General features: G+C 41.4%; 1 protein-coding gene across 1 annotated transcript in view; it reads left to right on the plus strand.

The window, feature by feature from the left end:
- Window positions 1-17,481, plus strand: part of DNAH12 (dynein axonemal heavy chain 12) — a 98,556-nt gene that overhangs the window by 78,951 nt on the left and 2,124 nt on the right. Inside the window, 11 exon segments of the mRNA XM_018556271.1 lie at window positions 872-1,022; window positions 2,562-2,818; window positions 3,297-3,437; window positions 4,003-4,140; window positions 7,599-7,832; window positions 8,530-8,718; window positions 9,914-10,017; window positions 11,167-11,371; window positions 12,038-12,175; window positions 13,587-13,678; window positions 14,942-15,009. Of these exon segments, the coding sequence (XP_018411773.1) occupies window positions 872-1,022; window positions 2,562-2,818; window positions 3,297-3,437; window positions 4,003-4,140; window positions 7,599-7,832; window positions 8,530-8,718; window positions 9,914-10,017; window positions 11,167-11,371; window positions 12,038-12,175; window positions 13,587-13,678; window positions 14,942-15,009 (1,717 nt within the window).

Raw genomic sequence — 17,481 nt, forward strand, 5'->3', positions numbered from 1 at the left:
GAGTAAGCCAGAAACACGTCACTGTCAAGATGCAGTTTTGAGTGGACTGACCCTTTTAGGAATAAACAAGGTTTGTTGTTATACAGTACACGTCTTGATATGTCTGTACATTACACAAAGTAAAGCGAGCCGTGGAAGAAATTTGGGGAGTCTAAAACGATGACTCACAGCCCCCCAACATTAATAAGATAATTTCAAGGAAATTGATTTCTCTTCCCTGCATTTTGATTATAAGTGACTTAGTAGTGGAAACAGTAATACCCATAACTAAGCTAAGAAGGTTTATACTTACCTCTTCGGTGGGCGGTGAGTTGAATCTTTGCTCTCTTGAAGAGCCCTGGGCTTCTATCCAACACTTTTGGGTGAACCCCCTGTTGGCCAGTTCCTCCTGATGATCCCATTTCACTACAAGACACAGTAGTGACATAGGCTTGGTGGGTGGAGCCACAGCAGCCAATGAAGGCATTCTGTCTGACACATCTGGAATTGTCGGTTGGTAATTATAAACCGTCTCCTTTTACAGGATGTTGCTGCAGGAACATTTTCCACACCCTGAAAGGATTGCTATAATACATCTATTCCATAGTCCCTGCACAGGAATTTTATCCCCACATAAAATTACATAATAAAACCATCACTTAATGGAAAATATAAGATATTGCTTTTGTTGCCATTGACCCAGTATTGTCAGATCCATAAATCACCCAATAGTCCTCATTGCATTACGAAAGGTAGAGAGCTGTGTTGGTTGATCCAGTATTTATTAGCTGAGATCAGCTTACTTGTAGCATCTCTGGGGCTGTGACTAAGATTATATAGATTTCAGTTCTATGTAAAAAAACTAATGTAACTCAGTTGATCCCCCATTTAGATCACCCCAGCTGTGACCAATTATGTGACTGATAAATTGGGGAAGAAGTTTGTTGAGCCACCTCCATTTGATTTATCAAAAAGTTATTTGGATTCCAATTCTACAATCCCCCTCATCTTTGTCTTGTCACCTGGAGCTGATCCAATGGCAAGTAAGTATCACTAAGAAAAGAATGTAAGCTTAATAAGTATTTCTCATTGATTACGTATGCAAGCCAGTTTAGAGCATCTTGTGGAAGTTTCTGATGACTGTGTGCACTAGGCAGATACAATAGTTGTACGACCAGACTTTTTCTCCTTTCAGTTATATGAAGAAATTACAATCAGGTAGGAAAGTTGACATGTCATGATTATTGGAAGATTGAGTCTTAAACTGCCTAATCTGCTTTGTAAATTGCTGTCATGAAGTAAGGTAGACCATCTGTTTTGCCAGATGCAACTGCCAACAACAAATAGAAATCCAAGGGCCTCATAACAAAATTTTGTAAGGCCCCCCCCACAAAAACAGCCAAAAAATGCTCTTTCAAAAATCGTGCGGAAACCACGGTAAAACGCTTCCGCTCTGGTGTGAATGGGAGACTGAGGAAAGGGGGATTATAAAAAAAAAATGAAGGAACGCTAAACTGTAAATAAGCGATTTATGTTATAAATGGTTTTTGCGCTGTGTTGGTGTTTGTGTTGTGATAAAATGATACAGGCGTATATTTAATTACAACACAAGGTATCGCAACGCACGGCAATGCATCACAAAGCTTTGCCATGCGCTGCCACAGTTAAATTAATGTTTTTTTACACTAAACAGACCCCTGACATTTCCCTTTTGAAATAGAAAAAGATATGGAGGACACAGAGTCCTCAATGTCTTTTTCTGCAGCCTCAGCACTCAGTGAATGGGAAGCGCTCAGTACAGAGGCTTCCAATTCGTTCACAAACTTCTGAACTTACTATCAAGCAGATTCTCAATGGGGAAAAGCCTCTGTACTGAGTGCTTCTCCCCATTGAGAAATTCATGAATGAACAGGAGGTGATGTAAATCACCTCCTGTTCATTCATAACTGGGGACACATAGTACAATGTGTCCCCAGTTATTTACAAACACTGGAGTGATCAGACGATCGCTCCAGTGTTTGCGCTACACACGGAGGATCGGTAAATATCAATGATACGTACCGATCCTCCGCTCGGCCATGCAAACAGCAACTGTCATCCTAAACTGACAGGAGGACAGGGGCTCCGCTCTTCTTCCCCCCTGCCGCTCGATCACGATGATCGAGCAGCAGGCGGGGAACCCCCAGTGCCGCGGGCCCCATAGCGACCGCATCGGTCGCTTACTTTTAGTCCCTAAAAGTAAATATTAATGGTCAGCTCTGGTATTGCATTGAGCCTAAACAGGTAAGGGCAAAACTTATAACGAACCCGTTCCCAGGGTTAGATCTAAAGATGTATGGTAATCTGTATGGTGAACTATGGAGTCGGCTAATTTGCGGCCACGTGTATAATAACTGGAGAGAAATGGTGAGGTCTTTGATACTTATAACAACCAATTAGCTTTCAGCTGGAGAAAGAGAGAAGCTGTTGGGTTCTATGGAAAATACCAACTTATTTACTTTTCTCTAATTTAATACATGAGTTCCTATCTATGTACATCATGCCTTATGTATACTGTGACTCAATTTATTGTCTTGTTTTAGGCTTATTGAAATTTTCCAATGACAAGAACATGGGGGGTGGTGAAAAATTCCAGGCCATCTCTCTTGGACAAGGACAGGGGCCTGTGGCTGCAAAAATGATAAAAGAGGGAGCAGCAAATGGAACTTGGGTCTGTCTACAGAACTGCCACCTGGCTGTGTCCTGGATGCCAACGCTGGAGAAAATCTGTGAGGAGTTTACTAGTGACACATGTCACCCAGACTTTAGACTCTGGTTAACTAGTTATCCATCACCAAAGGTAACCTGATCAGTGATAAACTATACTCTATACAATATAAATGAATTTAAACAATTGAAGGAAAGCAATACAATGTTTAAATTTTACCCCCCTGCTGCCACCTTCCACTGACCTCTAACTTAACGCCAAGAGTCCAGTTCATGTGACTACTGTGATTGGCTCTCACAGCAATCACATGATTGGGGGCCTATCCCGCCAGCTCCCAATCGACCACTTGGTCAATGTGAGAGACCAAGGCTCAACCGCTAATGCTGCTGGCCAGCATAAACTTGTGGTAATATAAGACTTGGAACAAATAAAGGTGATCCAGCGTCTCAGATAAGGTCTTATTATTTTATTAGAAGTGTCTTATGTTCTAGTGCCATACAGCAGTGCCAATGGTGTTCCACAATATATTAATTTATTTTTACAGCCCATGTAGTCCACTCTTTGTTTGACTTGTCACTGACCTGTACCATTGCTTCAATTGTATCCTCAGTTTCCCGTCACCATTCTTCAGAACGGAGTTAAGATGACCAATGAACCACCAACAGGACTAAGGCTTAATCTATTACAATCATACCTCACTGACCCCATCTCTGACACTGAGTTCTTCAGTGGCTGCCCAGGGAAAGAACAGGTGAGATTTGTACTAAATAACTAAGTTAAAAGAGAACTATGGGGTAAGCGTTTTTCCCCATAGTTCTCCTTAGGGTCATGGGAGGACATATACTAACCTCCTCCCGTGACCTAAAGCTCAGTATATCGCCAGCTACAGCCCGCAGTATACTGAGAGCGCCGCAGCCAGGACGGATTCCGACATTACTATCGAGATCCACCCAGCTGCGTGAGTGACAGCTGGCTCTGCCGATCTAGAGGCACAGCCAGCTTTGCCCGCCCCTCCCCCGTCTGTTCCTCCACTCAGCACTAGAGGATCAGAGAGGGGAGGGGGGAATCCGTGTGGGCAGTTGTGACTGACAGTCACTGCTCACTGCAGGGAGAGGAGCGGGAAGTGAGCAGATCATGCATGTTTCTGTTCACTTCCTGATCGATAGAGCCGACCTGTGACAGCTTCTTTGTCACAGGTCGGCTCTAACTATGAGGCTGAGTGGAAATCACTCACCTCATAGTTCTCCTTTAACACCCAATTTATAACGTTAAAGGCTATGTATGTCTGTATTTAATCCAATGTTCTTTGCCTTCAGATATGGGAGAAGCTGCTGTTTGGGGTGTGTTTCTTCCATGCTCTGGTCCAGGAAAGGAAGAAGTTTGGTCCTCTTGGATGGAACATTCCATATGGCTTCAATGAATCTGATTTGCGAATAAGCATTCGTCAGTTACAGGTTATTTTATATAACTCATTCATTTAAGACTGAAATAGCAGGCAATATCATATTAACATATTATACTTGCTATAAATCCAGCAATGACCACACGTTTGATGTCCATTAGTATTAACTAGCATGTCATGCCCAACAATGACCAGCCTTTGAGGGCATTCAAAAGAAAATCAGCAGAAACCATTGAATATAGGAACAGAAAATAAGGTGGATTGATATTTATGTAGGGCTGCAACAACTAATCGACATAATCGATTATAATCGATTATTGAAAAAGTTGTCAACTTTTTCAATAATCGATTAATCGGCTTCCGATTGGTTGGCCCTGTTCACGGCTCCACACACGCTGAACTTAAAAGGGAGAATATAGTGGTGTTTATCCTAAAATACATCTTTGTTTATTTCCGGTATTTATGTAGCACCAACAATATACCGAGTGCTTTACATACTGCACATTCACATCATTCCCTGCTTAGCAGTTTACAATCTAAGGTCTCTATCTCACTTGCATACGTACAAGCACACACATACTAGAGCCGATTTAGACAGAGACAGTTAATCTACCAGCATGCCTTGCAGGGTGGGAGGATACCAATGCAAGCATAGTGAGATCATGCAGATTCCATGCAGATAGTGTCCTAAGCAGGACTCAAACTGGGCACCCCAGTGTTGCAAGGCAGAAGCGCTAACCACTAAGCCAATGTGCTGCCCTATTAATGTGACTTTTTTTTACATGCTTGTGCTTTAATTTTCGCTACTGTATAAAATGAAGAGAATTGTGAGTGGCAGTATATCAACACCTACAGTGGCTCAGCCTTTCTACTTTCCTATCTCTCATACTCCACCAGAGCACAGGGTACAAACTCTCCATAGGATACCATGGAGCACATGTGTGAGTGAAGCCAGAAAGACATTTTAGCAATTGGTTGTGTAACTTCTCCAAACACTTTACCAACTGTTGAGATAAGATATCAGCCACATAAGGAGTGCATTGTTTTTAGTGGTTGGGCTAACACCAAGATTTCCAACATGAGAAGAATTAGTAAAGCCAAACCATTGTGTAGCACTGCAAATCAATAATACAAGTCTGTGTATGTAATGGGCATGTGAGGCTACCACTATGTACATATGTGAAGGCGAGTCAGGAGCACTGTACAATGAGAGCCTTGTTGCTTATTAGCATTAAATGTGTAAGAAGGATGAGAACATCAAAATGCATTGGATGCATTTGTGTACACTTATACCAATCAACTTAGGATTGCAAATAACCAGAAGTCTTGAGACTGGCCCATCTACACAACTGGCTTCTGAAATGAGGGGACCCCCCATGAGTTGAGCCACCATAGAACACCTGCTCCCATAAGTTCCAGTGCTACAACACACATTGACCCTGACACCCATATCAAAATCTGATTGTAAACTATACAAAAAAAAAGGTTTTTAAAACATTTACTCACACTGATGATAAGATTATTTACAAAAAAATGATTTTTTATATTTATATTGTACTCCTGCCATGAAAGAAGGTAGGAACCTCAAGTCAAGGCTCTAGGGCAGGGGTCCTCAAACTTTTTAAACATGGGGCCAGTTCACTGTCCCTCAGACATTGCTGGGGGCCGGATCATAGTCCCAGAACAAAGGGGGAACGTTAGTAAACAATTGCTGTGCGTTCCAGCAGCTGCTGCTCTGGTGGGAATAAGCCCTTACTTAGAGGGTATATATGAATATTTTTAAAAACTTCTTTAATAAACAAAACATTTTTTAATACAATTCATTTCTCTTAGCCTGGAACATGTACTAGCATGATTTGTTATTATTTTCTACAGCTCAAGTATTTGTTATTTATTACAATGAATGGGCATGTAGACTGCCCTGTCTTACCTCTCTACAGCGGCGTGCAGCTTTGGGAGAGGCAGGGAGATGATATCACTTCATATCCCAGTTCTCTTCTTATTGGCCGCCCTACAAGAGCCTGTGCTGGCGTGCACCCAAAGTTGGAGGGGCGCAGCCGCACTGGTGTTACGCTGCTAAAGGAACCAAGACATTTTGTTTGCCTCGGCATGCGCCCTGTGATGAGAGGGCGCAGCTACGCAGGCCGAACACAGAAGCTGCCAAGCTTCCGGAACAGCCTGTGTGTCTTCCCTGACACCCAGGCGGGGCCGGCGGAATGACGATCTCTCCCTGGACCCCGCCAGGTGTCCGGCGGCTGATTGATTGCTATATGTTGTTTAGGGCGGCTGGGCCTATTTTAACTGCTTGAAGACCAGGTGTTTAGACCCCCTTTCTGGCCAGGCCATTTTTCAGTATTCAGTGCTGCGGTACTTTGACTGACATTTATTCCGTCATGCAACGCTGTACTGAAATTAATTTTATACCATTTTTTTGGGGACAGATGGAGCTTTATTTTGGTGGTGTTTAATCACCACTGCGGTTTTAATTTTTTACTATATTAAGGGCAAAATTACAGAACATTTTCAAAACAAAAAGTTTTTTTTTACATTATGTTAGAAAACATTTATTATCACCCAATTTTTTGGTAAAATATAAAAGACAGGGTCACGTCGGGTAAATAGACACCAAACATGTAAAGCTTAAAAATTGCGCGTACTCGCAAAAATACACCATACCCAAAATTGACCATAGGCGACGCTTTAAAAACTTTTACAGCTCATCAGTTTAGTGTTATCAGTGATTGATGGCCCTAGAATTATTGCTAACACTGCGACGTTCGCGGCGATATGTAACGTGCGGCGTTATGGGCGCAATTGTCGTTTTCGCAGGTATGCGCACCCGACGCATGTTTACATGCGTGTATGTATGGGTGGGGACTTTAAAAAAATAAAAATAAAATTTCATTCTTTTTTTGTTTAACTTTAAAAAAAATGTACTCTTTAATTTTGTTTCCTATTTTTTTCCCACTTAACATTATTGCTATTACATAGGGGGCTAAGAAACCCCCCTATGTTATAGCAAAAGATGTGACAGGTCCTCTTTATGGAGACATCAGGGGTCTCCAAGACCCCTAATGTCACCTTGGACCCCAGAAGAAGCTGATGAAGCACAGATCTGCTCCATCAGCTTCTCTCCAGCGTCTGAAGCTGGAGAGTGACACAAGAATGCGGAAGTGATGTAATATACATCACTTTCGCATTCTTACAACTACAACGGCCGGCCGGGAGGTAGTAAAGGTAGGGGGGCCTGCAGCTCCCCGGCCTTGACACACGAACGGGACGGGCCAAGGACCCTGGCAGGCCGGATGTGGCCCACGGGCCGTAGTTTGAGGACCCCTGCTCTAGGGAGTAGCACATACCTGATCAATGCAATGTATCGTGTCCACGAACCTTAGCTCCTCCTCCATCATTTCTTTTTATGAACTTGGTTTTCTTATGGCGGTGGTAGGTTAGTTGATGACTCCTCAGTATTGCTGATTTTTAAAAATATGATATGCTTCTGAATTTCAGCTGTTTGTCAATGACTATGACCATGTCCCCTTTGAAGCAATCTCATATCTAACTGGAGAATGTAACTATGGAGGGCGTGTGACAGATGACTGGGACCGGCGTCTCCTACTAACCACTCTAGCAGATTTCTATAACAATGATATAGTGGAGAATCCCCGTCATTCCTTTTCTCCAAGTGGAGACTACCTAGCGCCACCTAAAGGCACTTATGAGGATTACATAGAATTCATCAAGGTGAGTCATAATAAAGGTAATTTCTGGTCATGTAAATGTACTAATTTAACTTTCCAACATCTGCCAGAAACGGAAATATTTGTTTTGGGATGACTGACTGAACACCAATAATGTTTACAGCAGAAGCAATGAAGTCCTTCTCTCAGCAGCTCAACTCACCCTGCTTCCCCTCCCAGAAGTGACTCAGCAACTCAATTCATCCTGCTTCCCCCTCCCAGGAATGACTCAGCAGCTCAGCTCATCCTGCCTCCCCCTTCCAATAGCCTTCCAGTATTATAACATATAATGAAAACTCAAGACAGGAGCTCTGAGAGAGGAAACCAGGTGAAGCTGAGCTGCTGAAAGAATGACGCAAATTAATTAAATGCTTCTGTTGTGAATTTTGAGGATGAATAGCTCCACAGTGCCTGCAGCTACAAGGTCAAAGATGACTTGTCTTAAAGTTCATTTATTACTTCTTAAAAATACATAAAAACTTGAATGTAAATAACCTGACTGCTGGTTCGCTTTTTGAACGCCCTTCCAAAACACCGTCAAGCTTTCACATACCTCCCATAGCCTTCTCCTTGGCAGCATATTTCTCAAGCACTACAGGTGCCTTTTTATCTTTGGAATACAATTATGATAGGAATGGCCAAATGGATACCATTGCTTCTTGTACTCTAATACTATGTGTTCTGTTCTTTCTATTTGGCAGCGGCTCCCATTCAGTCAGCACCCTGAGGTCTTTGGCTTACATGAAAATGTTGACATATCAAAAGATCTACAGCAAACGAAAATTATTTTCGAGTCCTTACTCCTCACTCAGGGGGGAAGCCGACAAGGAGGCTCATCTGGGGCCATTGATAACACATTATATGAGATAGCCAGTGATATACTCAGCAAGGTAAGCAGTATAATAAGACATGTAACTTAAGGGAACAGAACTTAAAGAGTCATTTTGCTCATTAGGGCAGAGTGACAGTGGCTCCTGATAGCCCACTCCCAGCAATGCATGGGGACCCGTCCTGTCTGCCTCCGCATTCTGTCTGCCCCCATGCTCTGTTGTTCTAACAGAGCAGGACTTCCAGGTATGAAGGAGTGTGTGGAGTCTCCTCCATGTGACAGTGCTCAGGTCCTAAAGACAGAACAAAAAGTGAGGGGAAATCGCTTTAGACATGTGTCATCAGCATAGGTGTCTCCATAGGAAGATTACCCCCACTTCCTGTTCTGGTAACAACTGGACATTTTTGAATTTCCATCTCTGTTCCAGTGACAATGGTCACCAGGACAAATACAGATGGTAAATCTTACCAGTGGGGAATCAAACAGCAATAAACACATGACAGGGGTTCTCTCTGTGCAGCCTCTATTCAAAACAATATTAGCCTGACCATGACATGACCTGACATGCCACACGTGTGCTGCAGCCCAGTTCATTATTATGGATGACTTTCTGTGGTCCACAAGGAGAATGCATGGCAAGCATAGGGCTAAGTCATGATTGTTTTTGTTCAATACATTTTTATTTAGTTTAAGGTAGTAGTAACACAACAGCACAAACTAAGAGTAACAAAGAAGATCAAGTACAAACTTTAAAAATTATCAATCCAACAAGAAGAAAAAAATGTACCAACAGCAATGACAGTGGGGACAAATCACAGATATAATCACAGTAGGGATTGGTCACTTCAACATTGATTCCACTATTGAGTCTTATTACTTCCAAGTTTGGAGGTGGACTGGCCACTCTAGGTACTTGTAAGAATATTTGGAAAAAGAATAGATAGGAAGATGAGGGGTTAAGGGAAAGGATGGGTAAGGGTCTAGATAAAGTCGTGGTTGTTCTAAAGAAAATGCTGCTGGGTAGGGCCTCACAGTGAAGGTCTTAGGAATGGGGTTGCAGGTAAGTATTTACTCTTTGAGACAACTTAAGGACAACTTCCCAAAACGTAAGAGTTCAAATCAAATGTTATGCAACTAAATAAAATGCACCTACTGATTTTATTTCATAGCAGACTTTGTCATTAAATAGAATGGCAGTGTCAAATTAATAAAGATAAGCAGTACTCGGTATAACAATGTGACACTTACTCTTGCAGCTTCCCAAGGATTTTGACATCGAAGCAGCTCTTCAGAAGTTCCCAGTGAGATATGAAGAGAGCATGAACACTGTGCTGGTACAGGAGATGGAGAGGTTTAATAAGTGAGAACTATTTTCATGTCAAATGTGTTATCTAGAACTTTTCTATCATTTCTGAAAAAATGAGTGTGGAGCATGTGTGTCTGTATCATGGGTCAGTTTGGTAAGTTTGCAGGGTTTTATTTAAAGGAAAACTGTCATTAAAGACACGTGGAAGCTGCCACTGAAAATGCTAACCCTCTTACTTCGATAGTTTCAGTCACTGACCTGGAACAAGGATGCAGATTAGGAAATCTGATTTTACTGATCTGTATCCTTGAGTCAGTTACTCAGATAATACTCAAGTAAGTCAGTGGAAATACATAAGAGACAACTAGCATTATAAGGAGGAAGTCAGAAATGGCTGCCACCTTTTTTCTTAATGGCCAGGTTTACTTTGGAGTGTAAAAAATAATACACAATTATTTGGGCAGTAAGTCCAAACTGTAGGAGCTTCTTCTCGGATATATGGTCCCCTGCTGTTCTGAATGGTTACTCCAAATAGCCCCTAGTCAATGTTGTGTCCTGTAGATATGTAGAACTGGCAAATAGCACGCAGCAAAGGCACAAATATTTGACACTCATGGAAGTGATGAATTATGAAGACTTAGAGTTTGGACTCACTGCCCAAAGAGAGGTAAGTATATCCTTCCAACATTGAGATACTTTATGGAGCTGGAGTTGGAATGATGTAAAAGACATCCTTTGTGTAATAATTGGCTGTTCCTGTTCAGATACTTTTTTACTCTTATGAGAGATCTGATGATAATGGTGGAAATGTGCATATCTTTTTTAATTTGAGGTCCATCCCATCTGTTGAGTGAGCCTTGAATGTGGTGGTGGATAACATAGTTGGAGCACATTTGATATGGATACTTTTCCTGGTTAAAGGTGGTAGATCCATTTCCAAGGATATTTTTTATTTGGTAAATGAAACACAATTACACAAAAAGATTGTGGAATTTACAACATTGTAATAATTATCTGAAGCACATATTTATTATTTAGAGCTGGTTGTATATATTCTATGCATAAAGACCATTTATTTCTATGCTGCGTATTCACAAAAGTGTCCTATGTTGTCCATAAAAATGGCACAAGTTTCCGGTCCTTTACATATGAGTTCTTTGAGGCCATTTACAAACACATATTTCCTTCTTTCCATATCTCTAGCTTAATCCGAACTATCCGGATCACGTTGCAAAATCTACAGAAGGCCATCAAGGGTCTGGTGGTAATGGATTCAGAACTGGAGGCCCTGTCTAGCAGTTTAATTGTGGGGAAGATTCCTGAGACATGGGCCAAGCGTTCTTATCCCAGCCTAAAACCTCTGGGAAGTTACATCAGTGATTTCCTGGCCCGGCTGAAGTTCTTACAGGTATAAACACATCGGTGATTTTATTCATGGCACACACCAGTCAAATATGAGCATTTCACATTTTAAGGAAACTTGTACTGAGGGGAAAAAAAGAGGCTGCCATTTCTGACCTTCTGTCTTCAATTCTTCGAGGCAGTTAGAGGACACAGCTTACATGCCAAGTGTCTCCAGTTTTTTGTCCAGCTGGCTTCCAACCTTCTAACTCCCAAGGACTGCGTGTGTCCTTACTTTGTTATTGGCCCTAGATCTGATTCTGTGAGAATGCAGTCCAATGTATTTCCAAGTTCCAAGTCTCTGGAGTACAGCCATATTTCAGAGGACTGCAGTACCTCCTTAGTGGCATTTTGAAAATTATGGTGAATCTGGCTGCAATTCATTATATAAGGAAACCTCAGAGGACTCTTAAATAGAATGTTTGCTGAATGTAATTAGAAGTCCACTAATTGACTTTACTGTAATTTACTGTGACTTTACCAGGGGATTAGTTTTTATACTTACATTAGTCACACATCAGGGCATTATAGTATTACAGCATATTAAATATAATTATGTATCCAATTTGGTGTTATAATGATTGTGTCCCATTTAATGGGATTTTTGGTTGTACATTTACATGAATTGCAATTTACATTGGAAATAATCATGACATATGTGATCTTGTCCTAGAACTGGTGTGACTCTGGCAAACCACATGTGTTCTGGCTGTCAGGGTTCTTCTTCACACAAGCGTTTTTAACCGGAGCCATGCAGAACTACGCCAGAAAATACCAAATTCCCATTGATCTTCTGGGGTATGAATTTCAGGTGGGTGCACAGATGTGTGCTGTAATGCTAGCTAATCTATATTGTATCCACATCATCTTTTGAGCCTTTTAATTGTGCAGAACTAAGCAAAGACATTAGTTTTTATTGAATCTTTCTTACATGTTACTATTTGATTGCACAATCTCTGTATAATCTCCTTTAGATTTACCAAAACTCGGTATTCTGAAGTCCCTCCTAAACAATCTATTCAATTTGTATCCAATCAGGTGGGTTCTCACATCACATGGTTGCGGGTTGATTTACAGGGTATATACAGAATATAATGTGTATAGTCATCTTTACACTGGAGACACAAACTATAAACTGATCAGAAAATTTTGGTAACCATTAACAGAGGTTTTTTTAGTCTCCAGCTGACTGATTCTTGTCTATAAATTGAAAATCAGATATAATACAGTGACAAAAATATAGTCAGGACTAGGGATCGACTGATTTTGATGTTTTGGTACTGATACCAATTTTTGGCCACATTTCAGGCCGATAACTGATATCAGGTACCGACATTCTGTTTACATCCAGCTGCACCAACAGCTGGATGTAAACAGCAGGCAGTTGCCTGATATCGGCCGCTGTCAGAATACAAAGAAAACAAAATATCAGATAACAGAGGATGCATTGGCTCCCCTGCTATCTGCTGATACCCCTGCTATCTAATTTTTTTGAATTTTTTTTTGACAGTGGCCGCCGGCTGCCATCACAGTAAAGGAAAAACAAAACAACAAATAGCATGGGAATGAATAGCAAGGCTGATATTGGCTATTTCAAATTGCAAAAACCAATAGTGGGCTGGTTATTGCACCCACCCATTGCTACGGTCAATCAGTAGAGGAGGACCTGAAAGAGAACTTCTCAGAGCCAGAGAGTGGCACTCACTGTGCAAATCTCAGCCGGTTCTCCAAGAACCGGCTGAAATTTGCACAGTGTTTATTATTGGTAATATCAGTCACTTTGACCAATTCTGATAAATATCGTTCCCGATTATCGGTGGATCCGATAATTGGTCGATCCCTAGTCAGGATATATTAAAGCCCAGCTGAGCCATCATGACTTATCACTGTAATGCAGCCAAAATGTATATACAGCAATACAAGGTAAGGATAATTTTTTTCCTTTTTTATTTACCCTAGGCAAAAACGAGTAGCCCCACTGCAAGGGTTAATAAAATTTGTGCCCAGAATTCTTCTTTAAAAATTGCTGTCTAAATAATTTTAAAAACATTAGCTCATTGACCACATAAATTGGCTGTCATGTAGTCATTCCACTCAACCACGAATACCACTAAAAGGAAGTAAGATCACTGACAGAATTAGTGGACTTAATAGTCATCTAGCTGATATTGTGATATTTTCAGACTGTTATTTATTCTTACTAAATGTATATTCCTCCCCAGGTTCTACCTATAGATACCTCTGACACCTCTCCAGAAGATGGTGTATATATTAATGGATTATTTTTGGATGGAGCTCGGTGGGACAAGAAGAGGTTAGTGATTCGATATTCTTGTCATATGTCAGAACTTCCTAAGCTCCTCGGCTTCATCTAGTGTAGTGACAGATTTATAAATCAGCCCTTAGTGTTGATGTATATACCATTACAAGAGTATGATAGCAAATCAGATTAAGGGACTTAAACTGGTTGCATTTAAGAATCCATCACTTTGCACAAAGCATGAGCACAGACATAAATGCACAAAAATGTATCCAGTGACACTAATGAAAAAGGCCCTCATGCATCACCCCTACTGCAGACACTTATCAGCAGTAGTGCAGACCCCAGACATTAAGAAACACTGGTCTTACTACTCGGAGGCTGAAGATCATCCTAGAGAATTGCTCTTAAGGCATATCAAGACCCAAAAACCAAACATTTAGGACCCATTCACACCAAATGCTGCGCTAATTGCACAGCATCTGGTGTGTGTTGCCCTGGAACAGTGCAGATGCACAGCACCTGGCGCATCATACTATGTTTTTTTTTGTTTTTTGTAGAACTTCATTTAAATGTCACAAGTGACATTTCATTCAGTTCTATGGGCACATCGGAGTGCGAGGTGGCTGTACTGCGTCACATCCCGCTGTACTAAACACAGTACAGCACGTCATACTTTTTTCAGCGCACACCACCACATTCCCATCACAAAGAGGTGGTGTGAACTGATCCCCTCCATGACAAGCCAAATTGCCTTGTCTTGCATTGGGACTGCGCTGGAAACCACGGCCAGCGCAGCCCCAACACATCTGATGTAAATCGGCCCTAAATATATTGTACATTACCAATCCTTAGATGAGGTACCTGCATTAGTTTGTTTACTTTATTTTCACTTGGTAATCCTGGGAATAACACGCTTCCTGTCCTTTGGTGACAATGCTCACTCCAATGTATCTACAGTATGTAGGGAGCCATGGTTGTCACACAGGCTGCAATTCCGGTCTTCATCTCCATTACATTGTGGATGGGGAGATTAGTAGTTTTACAAATCACAGAAAACATTCCGTTTGGCTCACAGAAAGTGATGAGGACACTGCAAGATGAACAGATATTTTCTGTATTTGCTTAAAATGTCTTAGTTTGAAAAATGAAAACTAATGCACCTGTCCCATTTAAGGACTTTTGTAGATCGGTGCAGTTTTGAGATTGGAAGATGAAATTCAATTGAATGCTATTACCTTGTCATGTTATTTTCTCCCAGATTTGCAAATATTGTCTGACATTGACTTTCTTTCTTTTATAAATTAACCTCCACAGTGGTGTGCTGGTAGAACAACACCCCAAAATCTTATTTGACCTGGTGCCGATAATCTGGATAAAACCAAGTAAGTGAATTTGTAATAAAATATTATTCTGCATTACATCTAATATTCCCAGGTACATTTTTATAATAAATGTATAGCAGTGATGTTTAATAAATGACTCTCTAGTTAAACATGTTATTTGTACATAAAAATTCCCATAGGAACAGATACAGCCTACCTGCTGTGTGACTTCGATTTCATTCAGGGTTCAGGTTATGCCTTCCTTGATTCCTAAGATTGCCGTTAAATTTATTTTTGGAATGTCCCTAGGCCTGAGCTTGTGATTGCTTATCATGGTGATCACATGATAGAGAACCAGGCTGATCGGTTCCCAATTGTTAGTGTAGCCCAACAGCTGTTAGTGACAGGCCGTCTTGGAACTAGAAGCATTTACAGCTGCGTGCTCCTAGTATTATTATTATTATACAGGATTTATATAGCGCCAATAGTTTGCATGGCACTTAACAATATAAGGAATATATTGCAATCACAATACAATTCAAGACAAGATGGTAAGAAGGGCCCTGCCCGTGAGGTAATAAAATAACAGCAGCAATCCTGGTGCAAACTCAAAATTAAATGCTTGCATTTCTAAAACTGTGATGGTGGAAACAAACCCTCTGGCTTGATTTAAAGCTCATGTCTAAGTAGAGATCTCCACCTTCCCATCCTTTCACCATCTTTTAACGCTGGATTTACTTACCTATCTCCAACATCCATGTCTCTCCCTGGTGCTGTGTCTGTAAGTGATGATCAGTGATCCAGAGCTGCAGTCTATGCTTGCACTGACTGGTCGCCTCTTCATGGTGCAGGTTTCTGGATGCTGAGAGGACCCCATCACTGGGCATCCAATAGAAAGTGTCCACATCACCCAGGCAGTGATGTGGACACCCAAAGAAGGACAATTCTTCTTTCCAGTGAAGAATATACAAGACATGGCGTGTCATATGACCACAGATTTAGGTAAGTAAAAGGCTATTTTAGTATAGGTTTTATTTTTTGTAACATGGCAGTTAAGGGATGGGTGGGGAGTTAATGTTCAGCTTTAGCTTCAAGAGTTCAGCTTTAAAATTAGAATAGGTTAGTTTGTATTTAGCATTTGCTCTAATGGTTTTTAGAACTTATAGGGGGACTATGAGGTGAGTGATTTTCACTCAACCTCATAGTTCGAACCGACGTGTGACAATGAAACTGTCACACGTCGGCTCAATAGATCGGGAAGTGAGCGAACACATACCGTCGCTTGCTCACTTCTTGATCCTGTCCCTGCAGAGAGCCGTGACTGTCACTCACGGCTCCCTGCAGGGATTGCCCCCTCCCCGCTCCGATCCTCCAGTGCTGACTGGAGGAACTAACGGGGGAGGGGGCGGGTACAGCTGGCTCTGCCTCTAGATAGGAAGAGCCAGCTGTCAATCATGCAGCTGGGTGGATCTCGACAGTAATGTCGGGATCCGTCCAGGGTGCGGCGCTCTCAGTATATACTGATATACTGAGCTTTGGGTCACGGGAGGACGCTAGTTTATGTCCTCCTGTGACCCTGAGGAGAACTATGGGGGAAAACATTTACCCCATAGTTCTTCTTTAATTGGTTTACAAGTGTCTTCTATTTTTAGGAGTGGCCTGGCTCTACTGCATTCACATACAGGCCCCCAAACAGAGCACCAGTCAACAGAGCTCTCACTACCTAAACAGTTGTATTATTCAGGGGAGCTGGGCCACTGCTTTGTTTGAGAGAGCCGTGGTCCAACTCTCCAGATTGCTGCAGCACTTATGAGATAAATAAACAATAAAAGATCGTATTTAATACTGCTTATACAGCCGAACTGCATTACACCAATAAGTTCTGAGGTTCAAGTGGGCTTTAAATGATTAAAACACAAGATTTACATTGCACAGGAGGTTCTGTAGTACAATATGGGGCAAACATGTCTTGATTAATTCTTCATTTGATCTTGGACTTGGAAGAACTCCACAATGAAAATGCTACTGTACCCTCTCGATCCAGCTGGCCTGTCCTCAGGGTTAGATATAGAACTTTGTCTTAGTATGGAACTTTTCATTCTCGGTGCACCTGTTGTCATTAATTCACCCTGTGGCACCCTCAGATTTGGTGCCTATTCAAAATTTTGCTGTAGCACATCTTATTAAGTGGTTTTAGTAGCAATAGGTTATGGTTTATCCTGTGCAGTGACCTTGATGTTTTATATGTGTCATAGAAATATGCACTATGCTGTCTTGTGTAGAGTATGTTCAGAACAATCTGGATTCTTAATGTTACACTCCAGCCTTGTACAGTATGCTATGTTATCATGCTGTATTCCATCTGCTACAGTGACACATACCCATAGTCAGCTGTACATGAAGTGTGACTTATAAACACACATATATACAGTAGCAGCTGTGTGCAGGACATGTGTAAATTGACCAGGATAGACTACTGCAGATAACAAGGTGTGCTTTAGCACAGTCTGAGATGGAAAGATGGTTTAACAG

This window comes from Nanorana parkeri, unplaced genomic scaffold, assembly GCF_000935625.1.
Source record: "Nanorana parkeri isolate BGI_ZX_2015 unplaced genomic scaffold, ASM93562v1 scaffold231, whole genome shotgun sequence".
Taxonomy (NCBI): Eukaryota; Metazoa; Chordata; class Amphibia; order Anura; family Dicroglossidae; genus Nanorana; species Nanorana parkeri.